Source organism: Blennius ocellaris (assembly GCF_963422515.1).
Source record: "Blennius ocellaris genome assembly, chromosome: 16".
Taxonomy (NCBI): domain Eukaryota; kingdom Metazoa; phylum Chordata; class Actinopteri; order Blenniiformes; family Blenniidae; genus Blennius; species Blennius ocellaris.
Window position 1 is genome coordinate 26,404,252 of NC_137665.1, and position 21,568 is coordinate 26,425,819.

Here is a 21,568-nt window from a genome sequence, read left to right on the forward strand (position 1 = left end):
TACATTTAGTTGGTATTGGCAGGTTACTGACAGGTTATGAGCTAATAAAACTAGTTGGTATTGGCAGGTTACTGACAGGTTATGAGCTAATGAAACGAGTTGGTATTGGTAGGTTACTGGCAGGTTATGAGCTAATAAAACTAGTTGGTATCGGCAGGTTACTGGCAGGTTATGAGCTAATAAAACTAGTTGGTATCGGCAGGTTACTGGCAGGTTATGAACTAATAAAACTAGTTGATATTGGCAGGTTACTGGCAGGTTATGAGCTAATAAAACTAGTTGGTATTGGCAGGTTACTGGCAGGTTATGAGCTAATAAAACTAGTTGGTATTGGCAGGATACTGGCAGGTTAGGAGCTAATAAAACTAGTTGGTATTGGCAGGTTACTGACAGGTTATGAGCTAATGAAACGAGTTGGTATTGGTAGGTTACTGGCAGGTTATGAGCTAATAAAACTAGTTGGTATTGGCAGGTTACTGGCAGGTTATGAGCTAATAAAACTAGTTGGTATTGGCAGGTTACTGGCAGGTTATGAGCTAATAAAACTAGTTGGTATTGGCAGGCTACTGACAGGTTATGAGCTAATAAAACTAGTTGGTATTGGCAGGTTACTGGCAGGTTATGAGCTAATAAAACTATTTGGTATTGGTAGGTTACTCACAGGTTATGAGCTAATAAAACTAGTAGGTATAGGCAGGTTACTGGCAGGTTATGAGCTAATAAAACTAGTAGGTATAGGCAGGTTACTGGCAGGTTATGAGCTAATAAAACTATTTGGTATTGGTAGGTTACTCACAGGTTATGAGCTAATAAAACTATTTGGTATTGGTAGGTTACTGGCAGGTTATGAGCTAATAAAACTAGTTGGTATTGGCAGGTTACTGGCAGGTTATGAGCTAATAAAACTAGTTGGTATTGGCAGGTTACTGACAGGTTATGAGCTAATAAAACTATTTGGTATTGGTAGGTTACTGGCAGGTTATGAGCTAATAAAACTATTTGGTATTGGTAGGTTACTGGCAGGTTATGAGCTAATAAAACTAGTTGGTATTGGCAGGTTACTGGCAGGTTATGAGCTAATAAAACTAGTTGGTATTGGCAGGTTACTGACAGGTTATGAGCTAATAAAACTAGTTGGTATTGGCAGGTTACTGGCAGGTTATGAGCTAATAAAACTAGTAGGTATAGGCAGGTTACTGGCAGGTTATGAGCTAATAAAACTAGTTGGTATTGGCAGGTTACTGGCAGGTTATGAGCTAATAAAACTAGTTGGTATTGGCAGGTTACTGACAGGTTATGAGCTAATAAAACTAGTTGGTATTGGCAGGTTACTGGCAGGTTATGAGCTAATAAAACTAGTAGGTATAGGCAGGTTACTGGCAGGTTATGAGCTAATAAAACTAGTTGGTATTGGCAGGTTACTGGCAGGTTATGAGCTAATAAAACTAGTTGGTATTGGCAGGTTACTGGCAGGTTATGAGCTAATAAAACTAGTTGGTATTGGCAGGTTACTGACAGGTTATGAGCTAATAAAACTAGTTGGTATTGGCAGGCTACTGACAGGTTATGAGCTAATAAAACTATTTGGTATTGGCAGGTTGCTGGCAGGTTATTAGCTAATACATTTAGTTGGTATTGGCAGGTTACTGACAGGTTATGAGCTAATAAAACTAGTTGGTATTGGCAGGTTACTGACAGGTTATGAGCTAATGAAACGAGTTGGTATTGGTAGGTTACTGGCAGGTTATGAGCTAATAAAACTAGTTGGTATCGGCAGGTTACTGGCAGGTTATGAGCTAATAAAACTAGTTGGTATCGGCAGGTTACTGGCAGGTTATGAACTAATAAAACTAGTTGATATTGGCAGGTTACTGGCAGGTTATGAGCTAATAAAACTAGTTGGTATTGGCAGGTTACTGGCAGGTTATGAGCTAATAAAACTAGTTGGTATTGGCAGGATACTGGCAGGTTAGGAGCTAATAAAACTAGTTGGTATTGGCAGGTTACTGACAGGTTATGAGCTAATGAAACGAGTTGGTATTGGTAGGTTACTGGCAGGTTATGAGCTAATAAAACTAGTTGGTATTGGCAGGTTACTGGCAGGTTATGAGCTAATAAAACTAGTTGGTATTGGCAGGTTACTGGCAGGTTATGAGCTAATAAAACTAGTTGGTATTGGCAGGCTACTGACAGGTTATGAGCTAATAAAACTAGTTGGTATTGGCAGGTTACTGGCAGGTTATGAGCTAATAAAACTATTTGGTATTGGTAGGTTACTCACAGGTTATGAGCTAATAAAACTAGTAGGTATAGGCAGGTTACTGGCAGGTTATGAGCTAATAAAACTAGTAGGTATAGGCAGGTTACTGGCAGGTTATGAGCTAATAAAACTATTTGGTATTGGTAGGTTACTCACAGGTTATGAGCTAATAAAACTATTTGGTATTGGTAGGTTACTGGCAGGTTATGAGCTAATAAAACTAGTTGGTATTGGCAGGTTACTGGCAGGTTATGAGCTAATAAAACTAGTTGGTATTGGCAGGTTACTGACAGGTTATGAGCTAATAAAACTATTTGGTATTGGTAGGTTACTGGCAGGTTATGAGCTAATAAAACTATTTGGTATTGGTAGGTTACTGGCAGGTTATGAGCTAATAAAACTATTTGGTATTGGTAGGTTACTGGCAGGTTATGAGCTAATAAAACTAGTTGGTATTGGCAGGTTACTGGCAGGTTATGAGCTATTAAAACTAGTTGGTGTTGCCAGATTTCTGGCAGGTTATGAGCTAATTAAACTAGTTGCTATTGGCAGGTTACTGGCAGGTTATGAGCTAATAAAACTAGTTGCTATTGGCAGGTTATGACCTAATAATACTAGTTGGTATTGGCAGGTTACTGACAGGTTATGAGCTAATTAAACTAGTTGCTATTGGCAGGTTACTGGCAGGTTATGAGCTAATAAAACTAGTTGCTATTGGCAGGTTATGACCTAATAATACTAGTTGGTATTGGCAGGTTACTGACAGGTTATGAGCTAATTAAACTAGTTGGTATTGGCAGGTTACTGGCAGGTTTTGAGCTAATAAAACTAGTTAGTATTGGCTGGTTACTGGCAGGTTATGAGCTAATAAAACTAGTTGGTATTGGCAGGTTACCACTAGGGGCGCGGCGGCGCACAGAGGGAGAATGCAATGACTCGACTTGTCCACCAAGTGGCGACCTTTACAAGAGATTGCAATCACCCACGCGGCCACCAGAGGCGCTCGGCGCACTCTTTCTGGACGGCGTGACGTCACTGTGCTCCTCGTGAGCCTGTTTGGAGCGCGCCTGGGGGCTCGTGGCCGAGTTTTCCCAGGGTCTGTGAACTACACACGGTCTCCGACGCGCATGGGGGAGAGCTGTTGAGGCTGCGATTGTTTGTGAGGAGAGGAGAAGAGAAGAAGGAGGGGGAGAAAGGAGGACAGGGTTTGTCTAACTGCACAGTCCCGCGGTGTGTGTAACTGTACAGTTGTCCACAGGTCCAGATATAAGAGTGAGGTAGGATTTGAGAGAGAGAGAGAGAGAGAGCGCGAGAGAGAGAGAGCGAGAGAGAGAGAGTGGAGGTTCGCGTGGATGTATGTCCAACGCGCAGACACAGATTGGTTGGAAACACGGGATCGGCGTCCCTGACTTCAACACAATAATAAAACACACAGCAATATTACAGTCACGTTATTCTCATTGCCTGCCCAGACTCTAAGCCTTACTCAGGTTGACGAGGGTGAACGTGCTGCGGCGGCCGGGGAAAGTCCGTTGATTTCCCGGCTGCGAGCTTGTCTCTCTGGCGTCCCAGGGAAACAATCTGAATTGGTCTGTGCACAAGGAAAAGTCCACAGATGATCCCAGGATGATCAAGCGCTTCTTTTGAGGAGGGGGGGAGAAGCGGCTTCAGGTCTGCATGCGTGAGGAGTGTGCGCTGCCACTGCACACTCAGATCCGGTGAAGAAGAGGAAAAAAAAGGAAAAACGAAAGTAAGTCCACGTTGGTTCTCGGCTCGTCCAGCGAGATGAGGAACTCCGGGGCCGGGTCAACATTAACACATGCAGTACTTTCTCTCCGTGCGAAGAGGTGCGTCCGCTCTCGGAACACATTCGGCTTGGAAGAGCAGAAATTACCTTCGCGGGGTTTTTTATACCTCTTGTTTTGGTTCCGGGTTTCCGCTGGGGTCAGGGCCATGTGGACCAATCGTGAAGGAGGGCCCGCCCTGGACATTCCAGCTGGTGAGGGAGCTCTCGTGCTCCCCTGCTGTTGGCCTCCAGTATTGCACCTTGGAGGGGGGGGAGATCCGGGGGGGATCACATGACCAATGGCGAACTTTTCCAGTTCTGACCATGTGGTCTCTTTGTTCTCAAAACGTGGTCCCCCCTCCCCCCTTCCATGAGGTTGAGTGGCCCAACAAGGGTCTGCTGGGAACATCTGGCCGAGCCCTCCATCCACGCAGTTTTCAACTCCCACCTCCGGGAGAGCTTCTCACAGATCCCGAGGGAGGTTGGAGACATTGAGTCCAAGTGGACCATGTTCTCCACTTCCATTGTTGAAGCTGCTGCTCGGAGCTGTGGCCGCAGGGTCTCTGGCGCCTGTCGTGGTGGCAATCCCCGAACCCGGTGGTGGAAACCGGAAGTAAGGGATGCCGTCAAGCTGAAGAAGGAGTCCTACCGGGCACTGTTAGCTCAGAGGACTCCTGAGGCAATCGACAGGTACCGGCAGGCCAAGCGAGCCGCAGCCCGGGCTGTGGTGGAGGCAAAAACTCGGGTCTGGGAGGAGTTCGGAGAGGCAATGAAGGAGGACTTTCGGTCGGCCCCAAGGAAAATCTGGCAAACCGTCCGGCGCCTTAGGCGGGGGAAGTAGTTCTCCACCAACACTGTTTACAGTGGAAGTGGGGAGCTGTTGACCTCAACTGGGGATGTCGTCGGGCGGTGGAAGGAATACTTTGAGGATCTCCTCAATCCCACCACCACGTCTTCCGTTGAGGAAGCAGAGGCTGGGTTCTCAGAGGTGGACTCGTCCATTACCAAAGCTGAAGTCACCGAGGTTGTTGTGAAGCTCCTCGGTGGCAAGGCACCGGGAGTGGATGAGATTCGCCCAGAGTTCCTTAAGTCTCTGGACGTACAGGGACTGTCGTGGCTGACTCGTCTCTGCAACATCGCGTGGCGGGCGGGGACAGTACCTCTGGACTGGCAGACTGGGGTGGTGGTCCCTCTCTTCAAGAAGGGGGATGGGAGGGTGTGTTCCAACTACAGAGGGATCACACTCCTCAGCCTCCCAGGAAAGTCTATTCCAGGGTACTGGAGAGGAGGGTCCGGCCGTTAGTAGAACCTCAGATCCAAGAGGAACAATGCGGTTTTCATCCTGGTCGTGGACCACCCTCCACCAGGTGCTTGAGGGTTCATGGGAGTTCTCCCAACCAGTCCACATGTGTTTTGTGGATCTGGAGAAGGCATTCAACCGCGTCCCTCGAGATGTCCTGTGGGGGGTGCTCCGGGAGCATGGAGTCCGGGGTCCCTTGTTAAGGGCTGTTCGGTCCTTGTATTCCCGGAGCAGGAGTCTGGTTCACATTGCCGGCAGTAAGTCGGACCTGTTCCCAGTGCACGTTGGTCTCCGGCAGGGGTGTCCTTTATCACCGATTCTGTTCATCATATATATGGACAGAATTTCTAGGCACAGCCGGGGGCCGGAGGGGGTCCAGTTTGGGGACCACAGGATCTCATCTCTGCTATTTGCAGATGATGTGGTTCTGTTGGCTCCATCAAGCCTGGACCTTCAGCGTGCACTGACACGGTTCACAGCTGAGTGTGAAGCAGCTGGGATGAGGATCAGCACCTCTAAATCCAAGGCCATAGTTCTCCACCGGAAAAAGGTGGCTTGCCCCCTCCAGGTAGGTGGAGTGCCCTTGTCACAGGTGGAGGAGTTCAAGTATCTTGGGGTCTTGTTCAGTGGGGGAAGATGGAGCGTGAGATCGACAGGCGGATCGGTGCAGCGTCTGCAGTTATGTGGTCGTTGTATCGGTTCGTCGTGGTGAAGAAGGAGCTGAGCCAAAAAGCAAAGCTCTCGATTTACCGGTCGATCTTCGTTCCTACCCTCACCTATGGTCATGAACTATGGGTCATGACCGAAAGAATGAGGTCCCGGATGAAATGAGCTTCCTCCGTAGGGTGGCTGGGCGTACCCTTAGAGATAGGGTGAGGAGCTCAGTCACCCTTAGAGATAGGGTGAGGAGCTCAGTCACCCTTAGAGATAGTGGGAGGAGCTCAGTCACCCTTAGAGATAGTGGGAGGAGCTCAGTCACCCTTAGAGATAGGGGGAGGAGCTCAGTCACCCTTAGAGATAGGGGGAGGAGCTCAGTCACCCTTAGAGATAGGGTGAGGAGCTCAGTCACCCTTAGAGATAGGGTGAGGAGCTCAGTCACCCTTAGAGATAGTGGGAGGAGCTCAGTCACCCTTAGAGATAGGGTGAGGAGCTCAGTCCCCCTTAGAGATAGGGTGAGGAGCTCAGTCACCCTTAGAGATAGGGGGAGGAGCTCAGTCACCCTTAGAGATAGTGGGAGGAGCTCAGTCACCCATAGAGATAGGGGGAGGAGCTCAGTCACCCTTAGAGATAGTGGGAGGAGCTCAGTCACCCTTAGAGATAGGGGGAGGAGCTCAGTCACCAGGGAGGAACTCGGAGTAGAGCCGCTGCTCCTCCACATCCAGAGGAGCCAGCTGAGGAGGCTCAGGCACCTGTTTCAGGCGCCCCCCGGACGCCTCCCTAGGGAGGTGTTCCGAGCATGTCCCTCCATGAGGAGGCCTCGGGGCAGACCCAGGACACGCTAGAGGGACTATGTCTCTCGGCTGGCCTGGGAACACCTTGGGGTGCCACCAGAAGAGCTGGAGGAAGTGTCTGGGGCGAGGGAAGTCTGGGCAACTCTGCTCAGACTGCTGCCTCCACGACCCGGCCCCGGATAAGTGGCAGAAGATGGATGGATGGATGATTAAAGCTGGAGAATTTAGTTCACTGAGGGAAAGGAAGTTGTTATTGGTTCGTTATTATAATATTATGTTTTTGCTTTTCATTTTTATATTTCCTTTAAGTACCATGAAAACAATGTTGTCGGAACCAAAGCGAGAAGTTTGGTGAGGTGACTTTATAAATGCACATCTATCCACAACACACAAGAATATTGGTGTGTTTGTTCAGTAAATGTCTCAGAATGTTAATTGCTCTGTATATCCACATATAGTCTGACCTGTTACCATGTGATCGTAACGCTTCACGTGTTGTTAGTTTCAGCATAAATGGAAACAAGACGCTCCATCATGTAGAGTTTTTATTTCTATACATTTTCAGATTTAGGAAAAATGTGAACGAGAAAGGTTCCAAACATCACTCCATTCATGTTTTTTTGATAAAGATCTCAACAATCCATGAATCTGGCATTAGTTGGAGCAGGTTCATTTCAATTAAACTTAATTATCCCCCGCCGTGGCTGATAGGCCCCGAAGGGGGATCTTGAAACAGTCTCCGTCCGTACGTCCGTCCGTTCGAACGTTTCTACCTATATCTCGGCAACCCCTGGACCCACAGTGACCAAACTTCACATGTGGATACATCTCAGAGGGGGAAGGGATACTATGGTGACCTTGACCTAATTTGCATATTAAGTAGGTCACAGGGTCACGAAGTGCTTAAAAACACATTTTGGGCTCTGGAGGCCTAGGTTTTTGAGCTAGGGCTCTGAAATTTTATACACACATGATACACACTCCAGGGATAACCTCCAGTACACCAAGTGACCTGACCTTGACCTTGAAGATTGGTAGGGTCTGAAGTTTGCTCATCATGGTTGCACAATACATGTATTTTCATATAAACATTTCTCCTCATTTCTCAGCAGTTCCTGGGCCCACAGTCACCAAACTTCACACATGGACACTCCACCTGGGGAGAAGGGGCACCATGGTGACCATGACCTAATTTGCATATCAGGTCACAGGGTCACTAAGTGCATAAAAACACCTTTTGGGCTCTGGAGACGTATTTTGACATAGCTTATGAAGAAGACCTTTCAGATTCTACATAATTATCTACTAGGACCCATGGAACACCTTCTAGTGTACCAAGTGTGCTGCCTTAGAGCTGGCTTTGTGAGAAAATATAAAGCCCTCCGGCGGGGGATTAGCCCAGCAACGGCCTTCTTGTTTACATCTTCATTTACTGTTGAATACAACACCATCATCTCAAGGCGCTTTGACAAAGAAACCACAAATCCCACCAAATGGTTTTATTAAACATCTAAATATCTAGAAACAAACCTGCTGTTAACTGCCTCACCGGTGAGACAGTCAGTGGGAGAGATGTATGCAGCCCAGAAACTCAATGAATTGTATATTTTGGTGCCATGGAAGTGAAACTGAACTAAAAGTTGACTCTTTTGTTCCACTGAGACTTTTCTAATGTGAGTCTGGCAGAGATCGTACTTGGTAAACATCAGATTTGCAGTCTGGGACTCTCGGGCCATTGGAATTATACGTCACCTCTTCATCTGCAGGATCCTGGAGGAGTTTCTTTGAATGCTGCTGATTGACAGTTTTAGCACAGATGAGTTTGGTGTTGGAGCTTTAGTGCAGTCTGTTTCCACCTGATGGGGTGGCTGAATAATGGAGGAAGAACAACAGACACTTTAAGCCTGCTTTGTGTTTAATCAGAGGTCACCTTCCTCTCTGCCCATGCTCCTTGATAACTAACCCATCTCGTATGGCTTCTCTTTACAGGTGAAGCGGGCCTTCGGCCTCTGCAGCCTTCAGCTGACATATTTTGACGAGGAGAACGAGGAGGTGAGCGAATTCCCACTTTCTGTTTTTCTTCCGCAGACATTCCCAGGCGGTTCTGATCAGAACCACCGGGACTGTTGTCTTCAGAAACTAAAGGTCCAAAGTTCCTGCTGCTTCCCTCTGAGGCTTGGCAGACGTAGCGTGAGTCAGTTAGACTTTGTTTCAGGTTCTAAAAGAGATGAGAAACCCATGAGGCAGCAGATACACGGAAAACCAGAAATGTCCCAGAACAGAACCCCGAGGAACTTCACCAGATATGATTTACCAGCAGTGATGTCAGGTAGCTGGATCCTGATTGCATCTGTGAAGTCTTGCAATAGAAGACACGTGTTTGAGTTAATCAGTTATAATTGAAGTAGGTAGCGGCTTGGAGAAGGGGGATACAGTTCAACACCCATGCAGAACATCTCATAGCAACTGCACACTTCATGAATCTAACAGGCATTAAAAATGAATGAAGGCCTTTCCTTTTCAATAAAATAACACAAAATAATGGTTGATCTATCCAGATGTGAATGTAAAATCATATGATTGAAGAAGAGCAATCATACATAATCCCCGTAGGGAAAGTTCTTCAACAAAGTTGACCTATGGGAAGGGAGCCACACAGTGTGGTGCTCGGGGGGACTCGCAGCATTTGTTTCCATACCGTGGGTAAGGACGTCCATGCAAGCATGGGGGGGGGACATTCAAACTCCACACAGAAAGGCCCCAGGCAGCATTTTGAACCCACGACCTTCTCTCGGCAAGGCGAGAGCGCTACCCACTGCGCCACGGTGCCGATCAGTCGTTCATTCCTCAAAGAAAACTCCAAATGTGACATAATGTCAATTCTTTTCCACAGGTCTCAATAAACAGTCAAGGTAATGAAACACCAATTGGTTTAAGATGCAGAATATGACATCCAGCATTTATTTGTTCATGATCAACATGCTGAAAATAATTGCTGTTCCTGCTTTTCTTTCAGTGGAATATGAGGAGGCATTAAAGGTGAGCACAGTCAAACCTCATCTGGATACATTCAGCTCCATTTCTATTTTCTTTTGAACGTGTGACTGCGACTGATGCACAATGGAAATTCTGCTCTTTTCAGACCTTATTGTGCAGAATTACATTCTATTGAAAAGAAGTATTGATGTGTGACTCATTTTGCAATCCCCTTCAAAAAAGGTGGAATGCTGTTAAAGGTAAATAAAACGCTAAGCACTGATGTGTTCAAGCTGAAACATTGAACCAAATTCTTTGGACAATAGCAGCTTATTTGGACTTTTGTGGCTCAAACTTGTGTGTCGGGACAGGACGATCTTTTCCTCTGTAAATCTGGGTCTATTTTGGAAATGTATTTGCCCTGTACATCTTGAATCCACACTGAGGGGCACATGCTCATTGACCAATATGATAGCGTAAGTGTGATTGGACTTGTTTCCCAGAGTGCTGCTCGGCAGGGCAACCGACTGCACATGAACGTGTACGAGACCCGAGGACAGCCGGCCAGGGTCAACACCACCAAGGCCAGCGCTGCCGAGCCCAAGAGGGGCTTCAGACCGCCACAGCACTGCCCCGCTCTGGCCCAGGTGGTCAGCCGCAAAGTGCAGGCGGCGGTGCCGGAGCAGGGCATGGTGAGAGCTTCGGCTAGCTGCCGACACATTGGGGCGGGGGGCAGGTTGCAATAAGAATGGCAGGAGGAGAAATAAGGACGAGAGGTTGCTTTGGATACGACTGGCAGAGAATTAGAAGGCCTTAACCAGGAAGGGGCTAAAAGCAGAACCCTGGCCATCGAACGCTGGCTCAGTATAATTCAAGAAATCTACATCATGGAGAAACTTTCACTCACTCAGGGGTCAAATGGACACGTTTTACAAGATCTGGTCAAAGTGGACTGAGTATGTCAAACCTATCAGGACATACTGTGTATAAATGTGAACATATATATATACACTCAAAAATATCAAAATATAAACGCAACACTTTTGTTTTTGCTCCCATTTTCCATGAGATGGACTTAAAGATCTAAAATTCCTTCCAGATACACAATATTACCATTTCTCTCGAACATTGTTCACAAATGTGTCTAAATGTGTGACAGTGAGCACTTCTGCTTTGCTGAGATCATCCATCCACCTCACAGGTGTGCCACATCAAGATGCTGGTCTGACATCATGATTAGTGCACAGGTGTGCCTTAGACTGTCACAATAAAAGGCCACCCTGAAATGTGCAGTTTTGTCTCACAGCAAAATGCCACAGATGCCACAAGCATTGAGGGAGCGTGCGATCAATTCAATTCAAACATTCAATGCACGTTGCTCGTGCATTGAATGTTCAATTCTCCACCATAAGCCCATGGTGGAGGTGGGGTTATGGTATGGATGGAGTGGCCCATGGTGGAGGTGGGGTTATGGTGTGGGTGGAGTGGCCCATGGTGGAGGTGGGGTTATGGTGTGGGTGGAGTGGCCCATGGTGGTGGTGGGGTTATGGTATGGATGGAGTGGCCCATGGTGGAGGTGGGGTTATGGTGTGGGTGGAGTGGCCCATGGTGGAGGTGGGGTTATGGTGTGGATGGAGTGGCCCATGGTGGAGGTGGGGTTATGGTATGGATGGAGTGGCCCATGGTGGAGGTGGGGTTATGGTGTGGGTGGAGTGGCCCATGGTGGAGGTGGGGTTATGGTGTGGATGGAGTGGCCCATGGTGGAGGTGGGGTTATGGTATGGATGGAGTGGCCCATGGTGGAGGTGGGGTTATGGTGTGGGTGGAGTGGCCCATGGTGGAGGTGGGGTTATGGTGTGGATGGTGTGGCCCATGGTGGAGGTGGGGTTATGGTGTGGGTGGAGTGGCCCATGGTGGAGGTGGGGTTATGGTGTGGATGGTGTGGCCCATGGTGGAGGTGGGGTTATGGTGTGGGTGGAGTGGCCCATGGTGGAGGTGGGGTTATGGTGTGGGTGGAGTGGCCCATGGTGGAGGTGGGGTTATGGTGTGGGTGGAGTGGCCCATGGTGGAGGTGGGGTTATGGTGTGGATGGTGTGGCCCATGGTGGAGGTGGGGTTATGGTGTGGGTGGAGTGGCCCATGGTGGAGGTGGGGTTATGGTGTGGATGGTGTGGCCCATGGTGGAGGTGGGGTTATGGTGTGGGTGGAGTGGCCCATGGTGGAGGTGGGGTTATGGTGTGGATGGAGTGGCCCATGGTGGAGGTGGGGTTATGGTGTGGATGGTGTGGCCCATGGTGGAGGTGGGGTTATGGTATGGGCAGGCATCTGTTATGGACGAAGAACACAGGAGCATTTTATTGAAGGCATTGTGAATGCACATCAATGTGAAGGCATTGTGAATGCACATCAATGTGAAGGCATTGTGAATGCACATCAATGTGATGTCATTGTGAATGCACATCAATGTGATGTCATTGTGAATGCAGAGAGATACCGTGATGAGACCCTGAGGTTCATTGTTGTGCCATACATCCATGAACATCACCTCATGTTTCAGCATGATGCAAGGATCTGGACACAATTCTTGGAAGCTGAAAATGTCCCAGTTCCTCCTCACTGGACATGTCACCATTGAGCATGTTTCCAGCCTCCTCACTGGACATGTCACCATTGAGCATGTTTCCAGCCTCCTCACTGGACATGTCACCACTGAGCATGTTTCCAGCCTCCTCACTGGACATGTCACCATTGAGCATGTTTCCAGCCTCCTCACTGGACATGTCACCATTGAGCATGTTTCCAGCCTCCTCACTGGACATGTCACCATTGAGCATGTTTCCAGCCTCCTCACTGGACATGTCACCATTGAGCATGTTTCCAGCCTCCTCACTGGACATGTCACCATTGAGCATGTTTCCAGCCTCCTCACTGGACATGTCACCATTGAGCATGTTTCCAGCCTCCTCACTGGACATGTCACCATTGAGCATGTTTCCAGCCTCCTCACTGGACATGTCACCATTGAGCATGTTTCCAGCCTCCTCACCGGACATGTCACCATTGAGCATGTTTCCAGCCTCCTCACTGGACGTGTCACCATTGAGCATGTTTCCAGCCTCCTCACTGGACATGTCACCATTGAGCATGTTTCCAGCCTCCTCACTGGACATGTCACCACTGAGCATGTTTCCAGCCTCCTCACTGGACATGTCACCACTGAGCATGTTTCCAGCCTCCTCACTGGACATGTCACCATTGAGCATGTTTCCAGCCTCCTCACTGGACGTGTCACCATTGAGCATGTTTCCAGCCTCCTCACTGGACATGTCACCACTGAGCATGTTTCCAGCCTCCTCACTGGACATGTCACCATTGAGCATGTTTCCAGCCTCCTCACTGGACATGTCACCATTGAGCATGTTTCCAGCCTCCTCACCGGACATGTCACCACTGAGCATGTTTCCAGCCTCCTCACTGGACATGTCACCACTGAGCATGTTTCCAGCCTCCTCACTGGACATGTCACCATTGAGCATGTTTCCAGCCTCCTCACTGGACATGTCACCACTGAGCATGTTTCCAGCCTCCTCACTGGACATGTCAGCATTGAGCATGTTTCCAGCCTCCTCACTGGACATGTCACCACTGAGCATGTTTCCAGCCTCCTCACTGGACATGTCACCACTGAGCATGTTTCCAGCCTCCTCACTGGACATGTCACCACTGAGCATGTTTCCAGCCTCCTCACTGGACATGTCACCATTGAGCATGTTTCCAGCCTCCTCACTGGACATGTCACCACTGAGCATGTTTCCAGCCTCCTCACTGGACATGTCACCACTGAGCATGTTTCCAGCCTCCTCACTGGACATGTCACCACTGAGCATGTTTCCAGCCTCCTCACTGGACATGTCACCATTGAGCATGTTTCCAGCCTCCTCACTGGACATGTCACCATTGAGCATGTTTCCAGCCTCCTCACTGGACATGTCACCACTGAGCATGTTTCCAGCCTCCTCACTGGACATGTCACCACTGAGCATGTTTCCAGCCTCCTCACTGGACATGTCACCATTGAGCATGTTTCCAGCCTCCTCACTGGACATGTCACCATTGAGCATGTTTCCAGCCTCCTCACTGGACATGTCACCACTGAGCATGTTTCCAGCCTCCTCACTGGACATGTCACCATTGAGCATGTTTCCAGCCTCCTCACTGGACATGTCACCATTGAGCATGTTTCCAGCCTCCTCACTGGACATGTCACCACTGAGCATGTTTCCAGCCTCCTCACTGGACATGTCACCATTGAGCATGTTTCCAGCCTCCTCACTGGACATGTCACCACTGAGCATGTTTCCAGCCTCCTCACTGGACATGTCACCATTGAGCATGTTTCCAGCCTCCTCACTGGACATGTCACCACTGAGCATGTTTCCAGCCTCCTCACTGGACATGTCACCATTGAGCATGTTTCCAGCCTCCTCACTGGACATGTCACCACTGAGCATGTTTCCAGCCTCCTCACTGGACATGTCACCACTGAGCATGTTTCCAGCCTCCTCACTGGACATGTCACCATTGAGCATGTTTCCAGCCTCCTCACTGGACATGTCACCATTGAGCATGTTTCCAGCCTCCTCACTGGACATGTCACCACTGAGCATGTTTCCAGCCTCCTCACTGGACATGTCACCACTGAGCATGTTTCCAGCCTCCTCACTGGACATGTCACCATTGAGCATGTTTCCAGCCTCCTCACTGGACATGTCACCACTGAGCATGTTTCCAGCCTCCTCACTGGACATGTCACCATTGAGCATGTTTCCAGCCTCCTCACTGGACATGTCACCATTGAGCATGTTTCCAGCCTCCTCACTGGACATGTCACCACTGAGCATGTTTCCAGCCTCCTCACTGGACATGTCACCACTGAGCATGTTTCCAGCCTCCTCACTGGACGTGTCACCATTGAGCATGTTTCCAGCCTCCTCACTGGACATGTCACCATTGAGCATGTTTCCAGCCTCCTCACTGGACATGTCACCATTGAGCATGTTTCCAGCCTCCTCACTGGACATGTCACCACTGAGCATGTTTCCAGCCTCCTCACTGGACATGTCACCACTGAGCATGTTTCCAGCCTCCTCACTGGACATGTCACCACTGAGCATGTTTCCAGCATCCTCACTGGACATGTCACCACTGAGCATGTCTGGGATGTGCTTGACCAGCGTATACGACAGCGTGCACCAGTTCCCATTAATATCCAGCAACTTGGCACCGCCATTGAAGAGGAGTGGACCAACGTTCCACAATTGACAATCTGATCAACTCTATGTGAAGGAGATGTGTTGCACTGCATGAGACAAATGGTGGTCACACCAGATACTGACTGGTTCTGAGTCCCCAGACCCACAATAAAGTAAAACAATTCACATTTCAGAGTGGCCTTTTATTGTGACAGTCTAAGGCACACCTGTGCACTAATCATGATGTCAGACCAGCATCTTGATGTGGCACACCTGTGAGGTGGATGGATGATCTCAGCAAAGCAGAAGTGCTCACTGTCACACATTTAGACACATTTGTGAACAATGTTTGAGAGAAATGGTAATATTGTGCATCTGGAAGGAATTTTAGATCTTTAAGTCCATCTCATGGAAAATGGGAGCAAAAACAAAAGTGTTGCGTTTATATTTTTGTTGAGTGTATATATATATATATATATATATATATATATGAATAACATCAGAATGATAATATGCTTTGACAAAAAGTCGTTTTCATTGAGAGTCGTTTTGGGGTTTTGTCCCCCGTCTTAGTAGAAATCCACAGACTAAACAGTGAAAGCACACAATAGAGAAGTCATTGAGAAGTCAGCCAGCCTGATGGCTCCTGGATGAACAGGCTGAGATTCCTCACTTTTTCACTGATGTTGTGCTTTTTGGCTTTTTGGCTTTGTGGTTTTTTGATTAGGTGATGATGAAGGAAGTGAAAGGGACCAAAGAAGAAGACAAGACTCCTCCGGCCTGGTTCACCTCCTACATGGAGAAGGTAAGAGGAACCGCTGTCTCCTCTGCTCTCCTCTGCTCTCCTCTGCTGTCCTCTGCTCTCATCTGCTCTCCTCTGCTCTCCTCTGCTCTCCTCTGCTGTCCTCTGCTCTCATCTGCTCTCCTCTGCTCTCATCTGCTCTCCTCTGCTCTGCTCTCCTCTGCTCTCCTCTGCAGTCATCTGCTCTCCTCTGCAGTCATCTGCTCTCTTCTGCTCTCCTCTGCTCTCCTCTGCAGTCATCTGCTCTCTTCTGCTCTCCTCTGCTCTCCTCTGCAGTCATCTGCTCTCCTCTGCTCTCATCTGCTCTCCTCTGCTCTCCTCTGCTCTCCTCTGCTCTCCTCTGCAGTCATCTGCTCTCCTCTGCTCTCCTCTGCTCTCCTCTGCTCTCCTCTGCTCTCCTCTGCTCTCCTCTGCTGTCCTCTGCTCTCATCTGCTCTCCTCTGCTCTCCTCTGCTCTCCTCTGCTCTTATCTGCTCTCGGCTGCTCTCCTCTGCTCTCGGCCGCTCTCCTCTGCTCTCCGCTGCTCTCCTCTGCTCTTATCTGCTCTCGGCTGCTCTCCTCTGCTCTCGGCCGCTCTCCTCTGCTCTCCTCTGCAGTCATCTGCTCTCCTCTGCAGTGATCTGCTCTCCTCTGCTCTCCTCTGCTCTCATCTGCTCTCCTCTGCAGTCATCTGCTCTCCTCTGCTCTCCGCTGCTCTCCTCTCCTCTTATCTGCTCTCCGCTGCTCTCGGCTGCTCTCCTCTGCTCTCGGCTGCTCTCCTCTGCTCTCCTCTGCTCTCCTCTGCTGTGGGCTGTTCCTGACGTTCCTGACGTGTGTTTGCTGGCTGTGTGTCAGTTTAAGGACCAGGTGGTCCGGGAGGCTGTGGAGAAGATCTGCAGGGAGTTCTCCGGACAGTGCTGCATCCACAAGCCGGCGGGGGGGCCGGGGGGCACGGGGGGAGGTAGAGGGGAGGCGGTGGGAGGAGCTGAGACCCAGCAGGTACCCGAGGTGTCCTCCTCCACACTTCCTGGAGCTCCATCCTCCTCCACCCCACCCTGCTCCTCCTGCAGGGGCCAGACCACGGGGGGGGGCTACCAGTGCAGGTGAGCACAGTCTGACAGTCAGGGGTCAAAGGTCACAGATCTGAAGGTCACGGGTCAGAAGGTGCTTCAAAGAAGTACAAGGTGCTTCAAAGAAGTACAGACAGCTTGTGAAACTTTCATTTACGCTGCCATTTATTCTCCACTGGGAATGAAAATCAAACAATTGAAATTCCTCCCAAAAATTCAAATAAGCAAACATTTTAATTGCTTCTATAAATTGCTAATTTCCGCTGCTTTTTTCTAATTCGCTTTATTCTATAATTCTATAATACATACTATAATTATAATCCTATCAGAATGTATTATTTGATCAATTTGATTGTATATTTAATTATGTTATTTATTTAAACATATATTGATATGAATGATTATCTAAATATCTTTGATGAGATGTATACATCTTTTAGTTACATTATATATTTAATTAGATTTTATGTATTTACACATTCATAATTTAACTATTCATGAGAAAATTAATATACATTTTTTATTATTCAAATCTGTTACATTATATAGGATATTACAAATTATATCTTAAACTTATTTATTCATTTCTAAATTACATTTTATTTAAATATAATTTCAGAGACTCTTTCAAGAGACTCTCCCCCACAGCTGAATGTTTCTCTCTCTCTCTCTCTCTCTCTCTCTCTCTCTGTCTCTCTCTGTCTCTCTCTGTCTCTCTCTGTCTCTCTCTGTCTCTCTCTCTCTCTCTCTCTCTCTCTCTCTCTCTCTCTCTCTCACAGTGTTTGTACATCCTGCACGTTGTGTGAGCCCTGCAGTTTCTCTCATGACCCCAGTCACAACCTGGTGAGAGCCAGAACCCCTTTATCCATCCCGGAGCATGGATCCCCTGCTCCAGACCACAGCAGGTACCATGGACGAATATCCACAAAAGACTCCACATATAATAATAATGCATGGTTTTATATAGCGCTTTTCTAAACAGTCAAAGACGCTTCACATTGCATTATTCATTCACTCCATACTGGATGGTGGTGAACTATGTAGGTGGCCACTGCTGCCCTGGGGCAGACTGACGGAAGGGAGGCTCTGACCACCACCAACCACTGTCTCTCTCACCCTCTGACCCCCACCAACCACTGTCTCTCTCACCCTTTGACCACCACCAACCACTGTCTCTCTCACCCTCTGACCACCACCAACCACTGTCTCTCTCACCCTCTGACCCCCACCAACCACTGTCTCTCTCACCCTCTGACCCCCACCAACCACTGTCTCTCTCACCCTCTGACCCCCACCAACCACTGTCTCTCTCACCCTCTGACCCCCACCAACCACTGTCTCTCTCACCCTCTGACCACCACCAACCACTGTCTCTCTCACCCTCTGACCACCACCAACCACTGTCTCTCTCACCCTCTGACCCCCACCAACCACTGTCTCTCTCACCCTCTGACCCCCACCAACCACTGTCTCTCTCACCCTCTGACCCCCACCAACCACTGTCTCTCTCACCCTCTGACCCCCACCAACCACTGTCTCTCTCACCCTCTGACCACCACCAACCACTGTCTCTCTCACCCTCTGACCCCCACCAACCACTGTCTCTCTCACCCTCTGACCCCCACCAACCACTGTCTCTCTCACCCTCTGACCACCACCAACCACTGTCTCTCTCACCCTCTGACCCCCACCAACCACTGTCTCTCTCACCCTCTGACCCCCACCAACCACTGTCTCTCTCACCCTCTGACCCCCACCAACCACTGTCTCTCTCACCCTCTGACCACCACCAACCACTGTCTCTCTCACCCTCTGACCACCATCAACCACTGTCTCTCTCACCCTCTGACCCCCACCAACCACTGTCTCTCTCACCCTCTGACCACCACCAACCACTCTCTCTCTCACCCTCTGACCACCACCAACCACTCTCTCTCACCCTCTGACCCCCACCAACCACTCTCTCTCTCACCCTCTGACCCCCACCAACCACTCTCTCTCTCACCCTCTGACCCCCACCAACCACTCTCTCTCACCCTCTGACCTCCACCAACCACTCTCTCTCTCACCCTCTGACCACCACCAACCACTCTCTCTCTCACTACCTTCACCCTCTGACCACCACCAACCACTCACTCGCTCACTACATTCACCCTCTGACCACCACCAACCACTCTCTCTCTCTCTCTCACTACATTCACCCTCTGACCCCCACCAACCACTCTCTCTCTCACCCTCTAACCACCACCAACCACTCTCTCACCCTCTGACCCCCACCAACCACTCTCTCTCACCCTCTGACCCCCACCAACCACTCTCTCTCTCACCCTCTGACCCCCACCAACCACTCTCTCTCTCACCCTCTGACCCCCACCAACCACTCTCTCTCTCACCCTCTGACCCCCACCAACCACTCTCTCTCTCACCCTCTGACACCCACCAACCACTCTCTCTCTCACCTTCTGACCACCACCAACCACTCTCTCTCTCACCCTCTGACCACCACCAACCACTCTCTCACACCCTCTGACCCCCACCAACCACTCTCTCTCTCACTACCTTCACCCTCTGACCCCCACCAACCACTCTCTCTATCTCACCCTCTTACCACCACCAACCACTCTCTCTCTCACTACCTTCACCCTCTGACCCCCACCAACCACTCTCTCTCTCACTACCTTCACCCTCTGACCCCCACCAACCACTCTCTCTATCTCACCCTCTGACCACCACCAACCACTCTCTCTCTCACTACCTTCACCCTCTGACCACCACCAACCACTCACTCGCTCACTACATTCACCCTCTGACCACCACCAACCACTCTCTCTCTCTCTCTCACTACATTCACCCTCTGACCACCACCAACCACTCTCTCTCTCTCTCTCACTACATTCACCCTCTGACCACCACCAACCACTCTCTCTCTCTCTCTCACTACATTCACCCTCTGACCCCCACCAACCACTCTCTCTCTCACCCTCTGACCACCACCAACCACTCTCTCTCTCACCTTCTGACCACCACCAACCACTCTCTCTCACTCTCTGACCCCCACCAACCACTCTCTCTATCTCACCCTCTGACCCCCACCAACCACTCTCTCTCTCACTACCTTCACCCTCTGACCACCACCAACCACTCTCTCTCTCACCCTCTGACCACCACCAACCACTCTCTCTCACTCTCTGACCCCCACCAACCACTCTCTCTATCTCACCCTCTGACCCCCACCAACCACTCTCTCTCTCACTACCTTCACCCTCTGACCACCACCAACCACTCTCTCTCTCACCCTCTGACCACCACCAACCACTCTCTCTCTCACTACCTTCACCCTCTGACCACCACCAACCACTCTCTCTCTCACCCTCTGACCACCACCAACCACTCTCTCTCACTCTCTGACCCCCACCAACCACTCTCTCTATCTCACCCTCTGACCCCCACCAACCACTCTCTCTCTCACTACCTTCACCCTCTGACCACCACCAACCACTCTCTTTCTCACTACCTTCACCCTCTGACCACCACCAACCACTCTCTCTATCTCACCCTCTGACCACCACCAACCACTCTCTCTCACTACCTTCACCCTCTGACCACCACCAACCACTCTCTCTCTCACCCTCTGACCACCACCAACCACTATCTCTATCTCACCCTCTGACCACCACCAACCACTCTCTCTCACTACCTTCACCCTCTGACCACCACCAACCACTCTCTCTCTCACCCTCTGACCACCACCAACCACTCTCTCTCGCACTACCTTCACCCTCTGACCACCACCAACCACTCTCTCTCTCACTACCTTCACCCTCTGACCACCACCAACCACTCTCTCTCACCCTCTGACCACCACCAACCACTCTCTCTCTCACCCTCTGACCACCACCAACCACTCTCTCTCACCCTCTGACCACCACCAACCACTCTCTCTCTCACCCTCTGACCACCACCAACCACTCTCTCTCACCTTCTGACCACCACCAACCACTCTCTCTCTCACCCTCTGACCACCACCAACCACTCTCTCACACCCTCTGACCCCCACCAACCACTCTCTCTCTCACTACCTTCACCCTCTGACCCCCACCAACCACTCTCTCTATCTCACCCTCTTACCACCACCAACCACTCTCTCTCTCACTACCTTCACCCTCTGACCCCCACCAACCACTCTCTCTCTCACTACCTTCACCCTCTGACCCCCACCAACCACTCTCTCTATCTCACCCTCTGACCACCACCAACCACTCTCTCTCTCACTACCTTCACCCTCTGACCACCACCAACCACTCACTCGCTCACTACATTCACCCTCTGACCACCACCAACCACTCTCTCTCTCTCTCTCACTACATTCACCCTCTGACCACCACCAACCACTCTCTCTCTCTCTCTCACTACATTCACCCTCTGACCACCACCAACCACTCTCTCTCTCTCTCTCACTACATTCACCCTCTGACCCCCACCAACCACTCTCTCTCTCACCCTCTGACCACCACCAACCACTCTCTCTCTCACCTTCTGACCACCACCAACCACTCTCTCTCACTCTCTGACCCCCACCAACCACTCTCTCTATCTCACCCTCTGACCCCCACCAACCACTCTCTCTCTCACTACCTTCACCCTCTGACCACCACCAACCACTCTCTCTCTCACCCTCTGACCACCACCAACCA

The 21,568-nt window shown here is 49.7% G+C and overlaps 1 protein-coding gene across 1 annotated transcript in view; it reads left to right on the plus strand.

The window, feature by feature from the left end:
• The window catches only part of nbr1b (NBR1 autophagy cargo receptor b), a 139,792-nt gene that overhangs the window by 12,669 nt on the left and 105,555 nt on the right, over window positions 1-21,568 (plus strand). The window contains exons 2-8 of the mRNA XM_080511396.1: window positions 8,787-8,849; window positions 9,691-9,709; window positions 9,814-9,836; window positions 10,277-10,465; window positions 15,751-15,828; window positions 16,660-16,907; window positions 17,654-17,779. Of these exons, the coding sequence (XP_080367522.1) occupies window positions 8,787-8,849; window positions 9,691-9,709; window positions 9,814-9,836; window positions 10,277-10,465; window positions 15,751-15,828; window positions 16,660-16,907; window positions 17,654-17,779 (746 nt within the window). The remainder of the gene's footprint in view (window positions 1-8,786; window positions 8,850-9,690; window positions 9,710-9,813; window positions 9,837-10,276; window positions 10,466-15,750; window positions 15,829-16,659; window positions 16,908-17,653; window positions 17,780-21,568) is intronic.